The sequence below is a fragment of the Ictidomys tridecemlineatus genome, chromosome 4 (assembly GCF_052094955.1).
Source record: "Ictidomys tridecemlineatus isolate mIctTri1 chromosome 4, mIctTri1.hap1, whole genome shotgun sequence".
Lineage (NCBI taxonomy): Eukaryota > Metazoa > Chordata > Mammalia > Rodentia > Sciuridae > Ictidomys > Ictidomys tridecemlineatus.
The window spans coordinates 17,355,291-17,370,348 of NC_135480.1; the positions used below are offsets into that span (position 1 = coordinate 17,355,291).

Here is a 15,058-nt window from a genome sequence, read left to right on the forward strand (position 1 = left end):
CTCAAATATTATAAGAATTGTGGATTCCAGCATATGCATTTAAGTAGGTTGTATTTACACTTGATATTGAATCACAGTAGCCTGGTTCTCATATGTGGCTTTGTTTTAATTCACATTCTTCAGCCTGGCTGGTAGTCACTTTACAGAGGGTACAGATGACAAAGTTTACAGTCAGAAGAATTAAGTTAGTGAGATATATATAGTTAGTGAGAAACATAGTTGACAGGGGTCGAAGACAATAGTATATATATCTAAAAAGATCAATCCTAAGAATGGAAAAAAACTTTTTATTCCCACAACCAATAGATAAAAGCATTTTTTTTTTATTTTCCAAGATTGTGTTTTATCTCTAACTTTCTGAACATATCATGTGTTCCCATTCCAAGATTACTAGAATGTTTTCACTGTTTTGTGAGACATATCAAAATTCATTAGCTAAGATTTGATGTTTTTATGTATTCTGTCATTCATTCAATCTATGCATTATTGATTCTCTAATCTGTACCAAACATTGTTTTATATAACAGAAATAACCTTAAATATTACATAGTAGTTTTTTAAACACTTAAAGAAATCCATAAAAGATAAAGAGCAACAGGAGAAAATAATGTTGCTTACTATGCTCATGTGCAGATTCTCAGCATACTCAGACTCTCAAGCCTTTGAATATTAGAACATATCTAATTGTTTGTAAGTATAATGATCATGATAAAGAATACCTTAATTCTGTGCAATATGTTTTTCTGTCATTTGTTACTTTTGAAAATCCTTTGATGTTATTATTTTCTTTATTGTAGAGATGAACTAACTAAGGTTGATCACTTTTAGGATCACCCAGTTTAAATTATTATTTCCAGTTTTTGCTGTTGGCAATCCAGAAAACCTTCTTAACCCATATTTTTTTCATAGCATTCTTTACTTCTGCATTTCTCAGTGTGTAAATTATGGGATTTAGCATGGGAGTGATAATGGTGTAAAATACAGCCACCATCTTATCCTCTGTAAATGTAACATCAGGGCGCATGTATGTGAAAATACAGGGACCAAAAAAGATGATGACCACTGTGATGTGGGCTCCACAGGTGGACAGAGCTTTGCGTCTTCCTTCTGCTGACTGTTTTCTCAGAGACACCAGAATGACAGTATAGGAGATGAGCAAGATCACAAAGCTCCCCAAAGTGAGAGTACCAGTGTTGGCTGTCACAATACCACCGATAATATGTGTGTCTGTGCAGGCAAGTTTGAGCAAAGGGCGGACATCACAGAAGTAGTGATCAATCTCATTGGGTCCACAGAAGGGTAGCTGAACTACTAGAGATATGGGGATAACAGAGTGGATGAACCCACTTACCCAGGTCCCCAGGAGCATTTTATTGCACTTCTCCCTGTCCATGATGGTCATATAGTGCAGGAGTTTACAGATGGCCACATAACGATCATAGGCCATTACTATAAGAATGAAGATCTCAGTGCTTCCAAAGAAATGCACCCCAAAGAGTTCTAATATGCACCCCTCATATGAGATAGTTTTGTTCTTTGCTAAAAGGTCACCAATTGTCTTGGGTGCTGTAGATGAAGAGAAGCAAATGTCCACAAAAGATAAGGAGTTGAGGAAGAAATACATGGGAGACTTCAGAAGGTTCCCCATGAAAACGGTCAGCATGATGAGGAGGTTTCCCAGAAGAATGACTGTGTAGAAGAATAAGAACACCACAAAGCAGACTTCTTCAACCTCTGGATTCTGGGAGAGGCCCCAGAAAATAAATTCAGTTACATTATTTATTTTTTCCATGTAATGAATCAGGTAAGCTATGTGACCAAAACCGTTAAATTATCTGAAATAAAACATCAGAAAGACTATCAGCATTTATTTTGAACTCAGGATAAAATGAATGATGACAGAAGTTGAAACTGCAAAAATGGGTACTTACTGTGATTGACAAGAATAATTATTAAAATTTGAGTGTCTCCATTCTTATATTTTACCTCAATGATATACCACATTTATTCACTTGAAATGAGGAAGCAGAAAACAGAGATAAAGCAAATCCCTGAAATAATATATCAAACCAAGGTTCTCACATGCCTAACATTTTCCTAAGGTTTACTTATCTCATTATGGATAAATATTTAGTTAGTTCTGTAAAAGACACATCAACAGATATAAAACAATTCTTTGTTTTTAGACAAGATTTCTCTTGTTTTGGTTGTAGAATTCAAAATATCCCCACGTGCTCCTTTCTGAATACAGCCACATATGGTCACTACATACACACAAGGGTCCTTGATATATCCAGATTGGGTGACTTCTGCAGGCTCCCCTTCAGATATTCATGTATGAATATATGGTCTCTGTTTTTGCACAAGCTCTTGCAATGTGGAGTGTCTGAAGTTTTACCATAATTTACTAATGGCCTTATTTATTACTAAACATTTGTGCAGTAACTAAAACAAACAAATGCCCTGAAACTGAAGAAAATGAAAAACATCAAAACAAAAGAAGCACCTTTTTGTGTGAATATTTCTCAGGTGTCCTTCCAATTTTTCAAGTCTAATGCTAGAATATTATAGTTCTCCAAGTTTGAGTGAATTCAACATTTTTGGGAGAGGTTGTCCTTTAGTGATTATTATGTTGGGTTTAGGAAATGAATGTTGTTAAATATAAGTAGATAAATAGACACACTAGTGAGGTCACTCTTACGTTTTGATGGAAAAGGCATACAGAGGGGTTTTTATTTAGGGGTTTTCAGGGTTCTCCAGTAAGTCAGGTCACAGAGGTGAATGTTTCCTCTAGTTGTAATTGTCCTCTTGCAATCCCATACCCATTGGTGTCTACCTAATATGTTGATTTCTACTGCTATTGGCTTGTTGCTCTTAGCTAGCCTTTTGCAGGAATAATGTCAGGCATTGCCAGCTTTTTGACAACTATAGATTTCATCAGGTTTGTGTACTTCAGATCCTAGGGTATTCATCACAGTTCTGCTTACTTTTGTGCATTACAATATAGCAATACTTGCTATGACATGCACCTAAAATCCTAAGGGTTTGGAAAGCCAAAGCAGGAGCATCACAAGTTCAAAGACAGCCTCAGCAAAAGCAAGGTGCTAAGCAACTCAGTGAGACCCTGTTTCTAAATAAAATACATAATATGGCTGGGAATGTGGCTCAGTGGTCAAATGTCCCTGAGTTCAATCCCTGGTACCCCTTCGCCACCAAAATTGAAATACTAATTGTAATAACAGTAATAGCAATACTGTGAATCAGATCTAAATCAGCCACATCCCCTGATTCACACATTCCTTCCCCTGTTTTTTTTTTTTCTGCTTAGAAAATAGTACTATTCTCCACTGAGAGCACTTCACTTTACAAGAACACAAATAATAGTTGTTTTCAACAACTGTGAACAATGTTGTTTACCTCCATTGTAGAAAAAAATGAGTTTCCCCACATGAGCTTGAGATCTGTTTTTCTACAGTTCATTTTACAAAGTCTTAGAAAAATTCTTCTGTCTTCTGAAATCAAGACCCAGCTAAATGTAATCTATTTCCCCTTTCTGATCATTTGTAATGTGATACAGTCTCACTGTCCTTTGAAATGATTGACATTTTCTATTCACCTTCATGTTATCCTAACTCTTAGTCATGCACACATATACTTTATTATTTATCATCTAAATTTAGTTTCTCTATAACTTCTTAGAAGTGTGTCTTCCAATTATATTACAGATGTATAATATAGACATTTCACTGAATTTCCCATTGCACATAAATGACCTATAACAGTTATAAAACAAAAGATCTCACCTATATTTCCCAGGAGTTGAACTTGGTTTCACTTTTCTTTGTCTTCCTGATATCATTTGAGTACAGATTCAAACTGAAATAAGGGTGATGCCTGAGGAATTGTTTTGTGAATAATCAGTTCAAGAGAATACTGATCACCTAAACTCAAAGGCTGCTACAAAATCACTGTTCTTTCACCTAATAAAACCATCTATTCTGCAATATCTTTGGTAAGAAATGTTTCTTTCTCTGCTTATAAAGTTATTGTAGAAGAAATGATGCAATATGGTAATGACCATAGGGAAAGTTTTTTCCCATAGCTGTCTACAATAATTATAACAATATCACATGTCTATAAAGAGATTAAATAGTGTATTCTTTTCAATTATTTTCAAAATAAAAAATGGATTAGCTTAATTTTAAATCCAATCGAGTTTTACATTTAGAACAGTTACCTTAATTGTAAAGCAACTCATCAAACATAGTAATCTTAGGACTGCATATTATTCCTTGAATTAATGACCCTTGATATATACATTCAACTGTATATATTTCATATAAAGTGTATTAAATACGTATTTTTGTGTATTGAAATTGAATTAGTCTACTCTTTAGAAAGGTCTCAAGAATGGAAAGGGTAGATATGATGGTACTTTCGGGGTTCACTTCTTTTCTTCTTAAAGGGACGTATGCTGGATTCTAGCAAAAGAGCTGGGATTAGATGCATTTATGATACACTCCTGGGATGAACTATACTGGGAACTATAATTCCTTTAGATTTTGAGTTTTAATCATTAAGGTTAATTCTTTCCCTATTCTTTTTATTTTTTTTCCTTCATACTCGCCTATTTTTCTTTCGCCTTCAGACCCTACTATCTATCTATATAGATATTCGATATTGATATTGATATCTATATTTCTCTCTCTCTATATATATATATACATACATATATATATATATATATATATATATATATATTTGTTAGTGTTTTTTTGTTTTTGAACAATAACAAAAAATGTAAAGCAGATCTTGTTCATATTTTCCTCATCTTGAGTTTAACAGAGAAATTAACTCAAAAAAGGAAAACAGGAAAAACATCAAGAAGCAAATGAGTGATGGGTTCATGTTTGTGCAACTTTTCAAATGATATAGTATATAAAGCCTAAGAGCTCTGTGAGCCAATAGAAAACAAAAAGTAAATTTGGAAAATACTCCCCAATAGTTATTTTGCACATCACACAGGGGCTGCACTTAAAGACATTTAGAAGAGCATGTAATAAATATGAGTCATCAGTTTGATACATTTTATTCACAGTGCTCTTTCCTGCATGCCTTTGCATTATATTCTTGATGTATGGGGAATATTCAAAATATTAATTTTTTAATGTTCCTACCAAGGCAACAGCAGTTAGATCCATGAGTCTCTGCCAGGAAGTGGAATATATGAGATTACTCAGGTTTTCATCAGTGGCTTTATAACTCTAGGCCTGATTACAAAAGCTCCTGAGCCAATACCCGTTGGAGGAGCTCATGGAATCTCCTCTTGGTTAATATGAAGGACATGACCAAGATTCAAGAGAGCTGAGGCTCTCCAATTCTAATGAGTGTCTAACCCACAAAAGCATTATATTCCAAAGATATACAGTTATAAGACAGCCAAACTTGTAGTGTTCCATCCTCCCTATGACAAGATAGTAAATGATAATTTTGGTTGGCCCTTTCATTCATCATCATCATCATCATCATCATCATCATCATCATCACCAATCCTTCTCCTGCAAACAGCACAGCAAACTAGCAAACTAGCAGGTTCTGCTGAGGGGTGAAGGCAGATAAGAAAAATTGAGACTCACACACACAGAATGATTTTGAAGATAAAACTGGGGTTGGGTGGAACAGTACTGTCTGATGGAGAAGCAAGTCTAAAGAGTTATGCCCATAATCTTTATTTATATATTTCTCATTATCAGGTTAGAGGCTATGCCAGCATTATTCTTTGTACTCAGAAATTTACAGGGCTAGAAACATTTATGTAGTCTTTCCCTGGTTGCAATCTACAGTTGCAGTATCAGGACCTTTGTGTAGCTCTAAAGAAAATCCATTGTTTAAAGTTACTGTTAAGTGGGTAAGTTCAAGAGTAACAGAGCTGGTGAAACATTGTGGTTTTCTAGAAAGAGAGTTCCTCTACTCCCAGGAATAATGTGCCGGAGATCAAGTTTGAAGCTGATAAGACTTTACTGCAAAGAGGTTCCTCATGTAGGGCATTACCATAGCAGCTACACCCAGGAAAGCCACCCAGGAACATTCCCAGGCACCAGGCATGCCACAACCATGGGGCCATCAGAGACCCCAATCCCAGATGCTGCTCTCCTCTTCTCTGCCACTGCTCTCCATACCCTTCTGCTGAGAGCCATTGCCAATTAGGAATGAAGCATAGCAAATTCTTTGTCAGCCTACCCAATGTTGCTTAGAGGAAGGACTCTCCTTATTGGACCTAGGTCATTTCCAGTGACATTGCATGTAAGGTGACCTTGATCAAGGACAAGGGCGGATCCAGGTTTAGGGTGTATCCTGCTTGGATTAGGGAGTATCCCGCTCCTTGGGTTTAGGGCGGTTCCAGGTTTAAGGTGTACCCTGCTGGGAATAGGACATATTCTGCTGCCTCAGGTGCTCCTGCTCCTTGAGTTCCCATTGAGTTCTCGCGGGATTCAGAGAGTATTTGGAATTCAGAGCCCGGTGGAGTACGTTGATTTTGCCCAGAACGTGAATTTCCCAAGAACGTGTAGAGTGCCAGTGTGAGTTTGGGAATAAAGAATTGCTGTTTGAATCTACAAGGCTGTGAGTGGCTCGTGATTTTGTGCCCAGCCAGACTGCAGCACCCTTCTGATTTTGCAAGTGAAACAATTAATTTAGTTGGTAGTGGAACAAACTGAAAACATCTTTTCCTCTATCTGCCAACAGAAGGTTATAAAACTATCCACATAAGCAGTATAAACTAGTATAAAAACATTTCCAAGCAATTCTCATTGTAATATATAAACATAGTTTTAATGTTTCTCCATAAGCCAATTTTTTTCTCATTTAAACATACCCAGAAATGAAAATATTTATCACATGTCAGGGTCTCTGGAACTAAATTCTTTGCAATTTACAAGTGGGGATGCATTATTGATTCATTGTTCTGATGCCTATAATGCTTGTGTGGTGATCAGTTGTGAGGGTGATATGACATGCAGAAAAAAAGATAATCTTTTTATTTATGCATGGAGGAAAACTACCATGTATACACCAGACGTACCACAACATCTGGAAGTAAGCCCAGCCAAGCACCACTAGGTTAGCTGAATGCCAGTTTGTTCAAATATCCCTTAAAGACAAGTAAATGTTTCTTTGTATCAATCATGACCTTCAGACTGGACATTCCACTGCATCATTGAGCTAGCTGATCCAATAAGAGTATTGATCAAACTGTACAGTGAGGAAACTGATGCCTTTGATGTATGTGCATTGAGTACAAATGCCACCTTATTTAATGCCTCTGATTACTAGATTTTTGTCATCTTTGCTGCAACAGGTTCATTAATAAAATATCTATTGGATGAAATCCTAACAGAGTCAGACACCAGTGTACACCCTGCATCACCATATTCTCTAAAAATCAAGAAACAAAAAAAATTTAACCCCTGATTTTCAGCATCACTTTGAATTCTTTAGTTACAAAAATAATTTTTCTTAGAAAACAAGTATACTATTCAGCTTATAAAGTGAAAAGTTTTATTGTTTTTGCAAGAAAGCAAGTTATCATTGAGAGTATGCTTGAGGTAGATTATGTGGTTTCCCATAAATGGCCTATTACTTAATTTTTGCATAATCTTAGTTAAGTTCCAAAACTCTCTGTTTTTTTTTTATTTTTATCATTTGTCAAACAGAGATTATATTACATACCACAAAGTATTCTTGTGTAAAACAGGTCAGATATATGTATGTGATAAAATAGAAAAAATAGCTAACCATTGGCCATTTTATTATTAATTTAAAAGGACAAATACAAATGACCAAAATATATGCAAAAAATAATAAACCTAGAAATCAAACAAATGCAAATCAAACCTACATTGTGATTTCTCCTCACTCTAGTCAGGATGATGGTCAGCAAGATTACAAATAATGATAAATGTTGGAAAGGATGTGGGGAAAATGATACACTCACACATTTTTATTTTTATTTTTTTTAGTTGTAGATGAACACAGTTACCTGTATTTTATCCATTTTGTTTATTTATTTATTTATATGTGATGCTAAAGATCAAACCCAGTGCCTCACTTGTACTAGGCAAGCACTCTGCCATCAAAATACAACCCCAGCCCCTGCACTCACACATTCTTGGGGAGACTGCAAATTAGTACAGATGCTCTGGAAAGCACTATGGAGATTCTGCAAAAGACTAATCATGGAAACACCACATGACCCAGCTATCCCACTCCTTGATATTTATCAGAAAGAACTAAAATCAGCATATAGTAGTGACACAGGCAAATCAATGTACCCGCACCAATCACAACAGCCACGTTGTGGATGAGTCCAGATGCTTATAAATAGATACACAGTGGGATTTTACTCAGCCATAAAGAAGAGTGAAATTATAATATTTGCCGGTAAATGGATGGAACTGTAGAGCATCATACCAGACTCAGAAAGTGATGAGTCAAATATTTTCTCTCATATATATGAAAGTTAGAGCAAAATAAGTGGGTAGGAAAGGGGAAAAAGGAAGGATTTCATAAAAACAGAAGGGAGACCAGGGGAACAGAGAAAGAGTATTGAGAGGGAAGGAGAAGGAACAGGAAAACTGCAGAATTAAACTGACCAAATCACACTATGTACCTATGAACAAATGTACGTATGTATGCAAATACAACAGTGTATTTCAGCTCTCTTTATATCTATAAAGCACCATTTAAAATATTAAATGAATTTTAACAATAGGAAATATCCTGTGAATCTCTAAGAATTTTTAAAGCAAGTGCAGCTCATTTTGTTTCAATGAACTTAACATTCAACTGAATATGTATTTCAGTAGAACCTATGAAGCTTTGAATTATTCTTTAGTGTAAATCCCAAATTATCTGGTAGATGATAAGGTTTTTAATTTCACAAGTTGGGAACATTAAGTGATAAAGCTAATAAAAGAAAAAAATTATGTTTATGAATAATCAAACCAGATATTTTCCAAAATAATTATTTTACCCATGTTCTCCATAGGTCTTTTAGTTTGGGGGTTAAATATCTATATGTTTATCAAATATAGTCAATCATTATATAATTTGAAGTCTTCCAGCTGTGGCTGACAAAAATTCTCTATAATACCACATTCATTTCAAATGGCCAGGATTATTGAAAAATCTCATGGAATACATGATAGACTAAGGCAAGTAATGGGCACCCTTGTTCTGATCTACCATTATCAGAATATCATTTATGAAAGTATCACTCAAATTCTATGGGCAAAACTTCCTCCTAACAATATGGGGAACTGCAGTTTTCACAGATCAGTCAAGTTATAAGAACTAATATTTTAAGGGAGTGTTTTATTAAAGCATTAATCAATTAATTTACCAAAATTATTTATTAATTTTCAATCAGTTTCTTATCATCATTGTGCTTATTGGTCAGTTTAATTATTTGACATTGTTTTCAAACATAAATGTAAAACATCAGTAGAGTAGAGAGGAAAGGAAATGGTGAGAGGAGAAGCAGAGTGAAAGAGGAAGGACTGGGGAGACTAAAGTGAAGCAATTGATATTGCATTATGTCAATATTGAACCCCGCTATTATGGACAACCATAATGCAGTAATAAAAACATGAAATGTACCTTAAAAGCTAAAGTTATATGTTCTTGAAATGGAAATCAGAATCATTTCACAAAACTGCAGGAAAATATCAGATGCTTCTGAGTCTTTTGCTCCTGTCTTTCTTCCATGCAATGATGATCATCCAGGTCCAATTTCCTAAATTAATGGGGTCTGTGGGCTTCTAGAAGTTGTGTATATAGTCATAAAGATGATTTAAAGGCATTGTAAGAATGTGATACAATTCCAATGGCAATTCTTGTGGTAATTTTCTAATAAGTCAAGTAAAAGTAAATTCTGATGATTGTTGGTTTTTCAAGTGTGCTCAATTTTATTTTTAATTTTTTTTTAAAAAAACTACATTTAATTAATTTATTTTCAATTCTATAGATTACAAGTTATTAAACATTTTAAAGATCACTGAAAATCACTAAATTAAAAGCTTTATAATAAAATCATGTTTTTATAATTATTCAAAACTAGATTTTTAATTCTAAAATAATGTAGTCACTTCAGTGGATTTACCTCTTAATACTGAAGCCAATAAATTCACTTATACCAAACAACCAAAAAGCTCACACATATCATGAGATAATTTAAGTATGTCTATTTATCACAAATAGGAAGTCATGTTCTCTTTTCACTGGTTACCACAAAGAAAGGAAGAAAGAAAGAAAGAAAGAAAGAAAGAAAGAAAGAAAGAAAGAAAGAAAGAAAGAAAGAAAGAAAGAAAGAAAGAAAGAAAGAAAATATTTGAAGAAATAATTATCACGAGGGGGCAAAATTGTGACATATGCAGTCAAGGGGAGAAATAAAGAATGTCCACGTGTTTCTGCTCCTTTCGATGCATTATTCACTCAAATTATCCAATACAATTTCACTCTGTAAGTTCTTTTTTTTAATTAGTTGCTCAAAACATGACAATGATCTTGACATATCATATACCATACATTTGATTCAAATGGGGTATGAATTCTTATTTTTCCCACGTGTACAAATTGCAGGATCACATTGGTTAAACAGCCACATTTATACATACTGCCATACTAGTGTCTGTCGAATTCTGTGCTCTGTAAGATCTTAATCAAGAAAACTACAATCCTTAATGCTAGGCACTTCAATAAACATAATAAATTCACAGCAAACAATTCTAGATTAATTAATTCACAGCAAACAATTCTAGATTAATTGTAAGCACTGCAAAACACACTTAATCATGATAGGCTAATGACAGACATTTCCTCTGCATGCTAAGTTCAAAGGTCTTAAGTTTTAGGCTTTAAGTCCAGCAGATGCACACTCACTCAGACCACAGTGATCAGGTCTGGAACCAAGGCAGGCTTTTCCTGGTGTGGAGTGGACTATGGGTTGAGGAGGGGGTCATAGGGAAGAGTTGCATCTCTCACCAAGGTCCAGAGGAGCCATAGAGTTTGAAAGTGGTAAGGATCACACAGAGGCTCAGGAAATGATTGACAAATGATGGGATGTCAGGTCCTCATCAGGCTCTCCAGCTCAGGTGCATCCTTGCTTTTGGCTGGCTGAATCCCTATTTATTTGTTCTATTGTTTATACTAATTTGTTTTTTCTTACCCCCCCCCCCTTTCAATCCTTATCAGCTACCACTGGATTTCTCAGTGACATCCTTTACCCTGGGGTCAGAAACATCTGGTCTGGTGGTCTCCACCCTGATCTTCTGCCTTTCCCTCTTATCAGAGGAGGACAGCCTGTCAGGGGCTTCACTCTGTTTATCTGGGTGAGGGGAAGTAACTTGTTTGAGGCCATACTGGAGGGATCTGTGGATGTGCCTGGTGAAACTGCAGGTTTTTAAAAATGAAGTTGCTTAGGCTTAGGCCTAAGGCCATCCTAACAGTAATCAAAGCAAAAGATGACATTTTAGAAAGAAAAATAATAATTTTAAATTAAGTGAGTCTTCAGCTAGGTGTGGCGGCTGGGGAGGCTGAGACAGGAGAATTGTGAGTTCAAAGCCAGCTTCAGCATTGGTGAGGCACATAGCAACTCAATGAGACCCTTTCTCTAAAAATAAAATACAAAATAGATCTGAGGATGTGGCTCAGTGACACAGTGTGCCTGAGTTCAATTCCCAATAACCCTGCCAAAGAATAAATAAATAAGTCTTCGCAAATATATATATATATATATGTATGTATTTTATATAAACAGGGTGCCTGCTACCCCTAGGAGTTTGTTCACAAGAGAAATGTTTCCTTGTATATTTCCAAGATCAGAATCCTTATGTATTACTGTTCAAAGTTTACAACAGCAGAATTAAAGTGTAAATTCTGTGCTTAATAATGAACCTTTTGAATAGATTTTGCCTTGAAATTCACAGAATCTGAGAAAAAAAAAAAAAACACTGACATACACATGTCACTATAGCTCATGGTGGAATCCACAGCTTCCCACATGGTGGAATCCATAGCTTTCCATTCCCATACAGAGAAACAGATAATAACTTTCTCACATAAAAACATTCTTAAGTTCCAGGTTCAGTTAAATTGATCAAACTAATACTCTTAATATAATTTAGTAATTTATAAATGGAAATGCAAGTCCAAAATAAACAAAAATGCACATATTTAATTTTCTGTATGGATAAAAATACAAATAAGAAAACAATTTAAAAGCTGAAACAACATTAGTGATCATGCAATTGTGAAAGGTGACGTTGGTGGATAGTGACAGAGACTAATGTCCATCTCTACTACAGAAACATGCCTTTGAATCCAGTATCCTTCTGTGCTTGAGTCGTCTCTGTTGATTGTGTTAAAAATTCCCTAACACAGTATTTTTATATTTCATTCATTCATATATATATATATGTATTACACACACACACACACACACACACACATAAAATGAGAGTAATCCTAAGATTGTCTCAGGAAAATGTATTTTCTCTAGATGTTCTGTCACTATCCCAGCAATAAATAAATATTAATGATTTAGTGTATAATCACAAGAATTGAGACCAGCTACATGTGTGAGCGCACACACACACACACACACACACACACACACACAGACCCACACATACAGATGATGAAATTTAGTACCTTCTTCTGAATCAAGAAGGATAAACAAATTGAAGGTTCCTAGTGAAACATGATGAGGAAATAATGTCTAAGAAAGGTAAATGATTTGGAAGAAGGAAATGTCAGGCTCTGGATGCAGATGGGTAACTATTGGTAGAAAACATGAGAAGTCAACATGAGGAAGGGCAGGAAAACACTGGCTTGAACCACAAGTGTCACTACATTGGCAGAGAGATGAGACACTCAGCAGGAAGAGCAACAAGAGCCATACACAAAATTACTACCTACTGCTGTGTCTCTTCCTCTACATAAAACAGCTCCTTCTCAAGCAGTGTATATGCACATATGCCTATTTTTCTGAAGGAACTATATGCATAGCAAGAAAGTAATATTTTGTATCGACTTCAAAGTCAATATAAAAGTGAAGAAAGGATTCAAATCTTTATTCATCTCATGTCATCTGAGACCAATTTCTTGCTCCACAACTTCCTCATGGCATTTTTCACTTCTGCATTCCTCAGTGTGTAAATCAGAGGGTTGACCAGTGGTGTTCCGATGGTGTAAAACACAGCTATCATCTTATCCATGGGAAAGGTGGTTGCAGGCCTTGTGTATATAAATATGCAAGGTCCAAAGAACAAGATGACTACGATGATGTGGGAGATGCAGGTGGACAGGGCCTTTCTCCTCCCTTCTGCACTGTGGTTTCTCAGCGAATGCAAGATGATGACATAGGAGAACATGAGCACAACAAAACTCACTGTACAAATGGCCCCGCTGTTGGACACCAGGAGGAGGTTGGTCACATATGTGTCTGCACAGGCGAGCTTCAACAAGGGTTCCAAGTCACAGAAGTAGTGGTCAATCACATTGGGACCACAGTAAGGCAAACGCAAAGCAAGAAAAATCTGAGCTGAAGAATGCACACAGGACCCCACCCAAGCCACAGCCACCAACACACTGCAGACCCGGCGGCTCATGATGGTCATGTAGTGCAGGGGCTTACAGATGGCCACATAGCGGTCAACGGCCATGAGGATGAGGATGAAGATCTCCAGGCAGCCAAAGTAATGACATGAAAAAACTTGGACCATGCACTCACTGAAAGAAATAGTGGTCCTTATCGAAAGGGCATCCACCATCACTCTAGGGGCTATGGACGTAGATAAGCAGGTGTCAGATAAGGATAAATAGAAAAGGAAGAAGTACATTGGACTGCCAAGTGCCTGACTGGTCTTGATGGTGATAATAATCAGCAAGTTACCCAGCAATGTCCCCAAGTAGAAAAAGAAAAAAATTACAAACACTATTTTCTTCCTAACAGGGTCCTGTGTCAACCCAAGCAGAATGAACTCTGTCACATTATTGTTCAGGTGCATGATTTCATGAGTGAAGAAAAGGAGAGAGTCAAGATGGTTTTCCTGTGAAAATAAAGGTATTAATTTATCATGGGCCAAATAATGTTATGGAATATCTTAAGTAAAAATAAATGTTCTTCATCAGAGACATTTTAATTGTGGTCTATTAAAATGTTACCTCAACACTTTATTCTTCAAATTTCAATGAGTACTTCATAAGGTCTTTATTGGTCTGAAACAAGCTTATTAATGTAATAAATTCCTACAGTATTCTACAAACATAAGACCTTCTTAGCTTTTTTGTGACCATTTATTCCTATATGGTGAATGGAGAACTAAGACATAGAAGTCTTTTAAATATTTCTTAATTTTTTTATGTTTCATAAATCTTGAGGGCTCATGGTGTATTACTTTACATTTAAGATATGTAGATATAAAGTCACTCAATCTCTATTACATAAAATGTCTTATCTATACTTATATTTATATATGACACATGAATTATATACATTGATACAAATGTTTTTGAAAACGTATAAAATGCTATATTTTTTCCAAGAATGACTTTGTGAAGAACGGAATAAGAAACAATGATAATCTCTAAATAATCTGCTGCTATCTTGAAACTCCTTGAAAACATTTTGCATGTGACATACACTAATGGACAAAATTAATGTTTTTACATAATTTTACATAGCAATATCTCACACCAATGTTCCAATTTCTAGACATCTTTTCATTCTGAAAAATACTCCATAGAGTATTCTGAGTCTCTGAGTTACATTAAAATCTAGGGACTACACTATACTATTCAATAGTTCATCTTTTTTATAATTTCAAGTGCTTAGCTTATGATCCAGGGTAATTTGGAGGGATATCATGAGAAAGCCGGTATAAGACTAGATCAAGCTTGTAATTTCCTATGATTTTTATTATCCAAATGCATGAAAATTCCACATTCTCAGGACAGAGCAAAGGTTCAGAAGAGAAAAATAGATGGAGTCTCTCGGAGG

General features: G+C 35.5%; 2 protein-coding genes across 2 annotated transcripts; both read right to left on the minus strand.

Annotated features, from left to right (window-relative positions):
* Positions 1–847: 847 nt before the first annotated feature.
* On the minus strand, positions 848–1,792 carry LOC101961974 (olfactory receptor 4S2). Its single transcript, XM_005341541.2, has one exon. It carries the CDS (start codon positions 1,790–1,792, stop codon positions 848–850), a length of 945 nt encoding a protein of 314 aa, XP_005341598.2.
* An 11,341-nt stretch (positions 1,793–13,133) lies between these two features.
* Positions 13,134–14,066, minus strand: LOC101956252 (olfactory receptor 4C16). Its single transcript, XM_005341528.1, has one exon. It carries the CDS (start codon positions 14,064–14,066, stop codon positions 13,134–13,136), a length of 933 nt encoding a protein of 310 aa, XP_005341585.1.
* Between the last annotated feature and the right edge of the window lie 992 nt (positions 14,067–15,058).

Excerpts from the sequence above, each read along its gene's own strand:
- LOC101961974 (XM_005341541.2), bottom strand. The coding sequence starts at position 1,792 with ATGGAAAAAATAAATAATGTAACTGAATTTATTTTCTGGGGCCTCTCC.
- LOC101956252 (XM_005341528.1), bottom strand. The coding sequence starts at position 14,066 with ATGCACCTGAACAATAATGTGACAGAGTTCATTCTGCTTGGGTTGACA.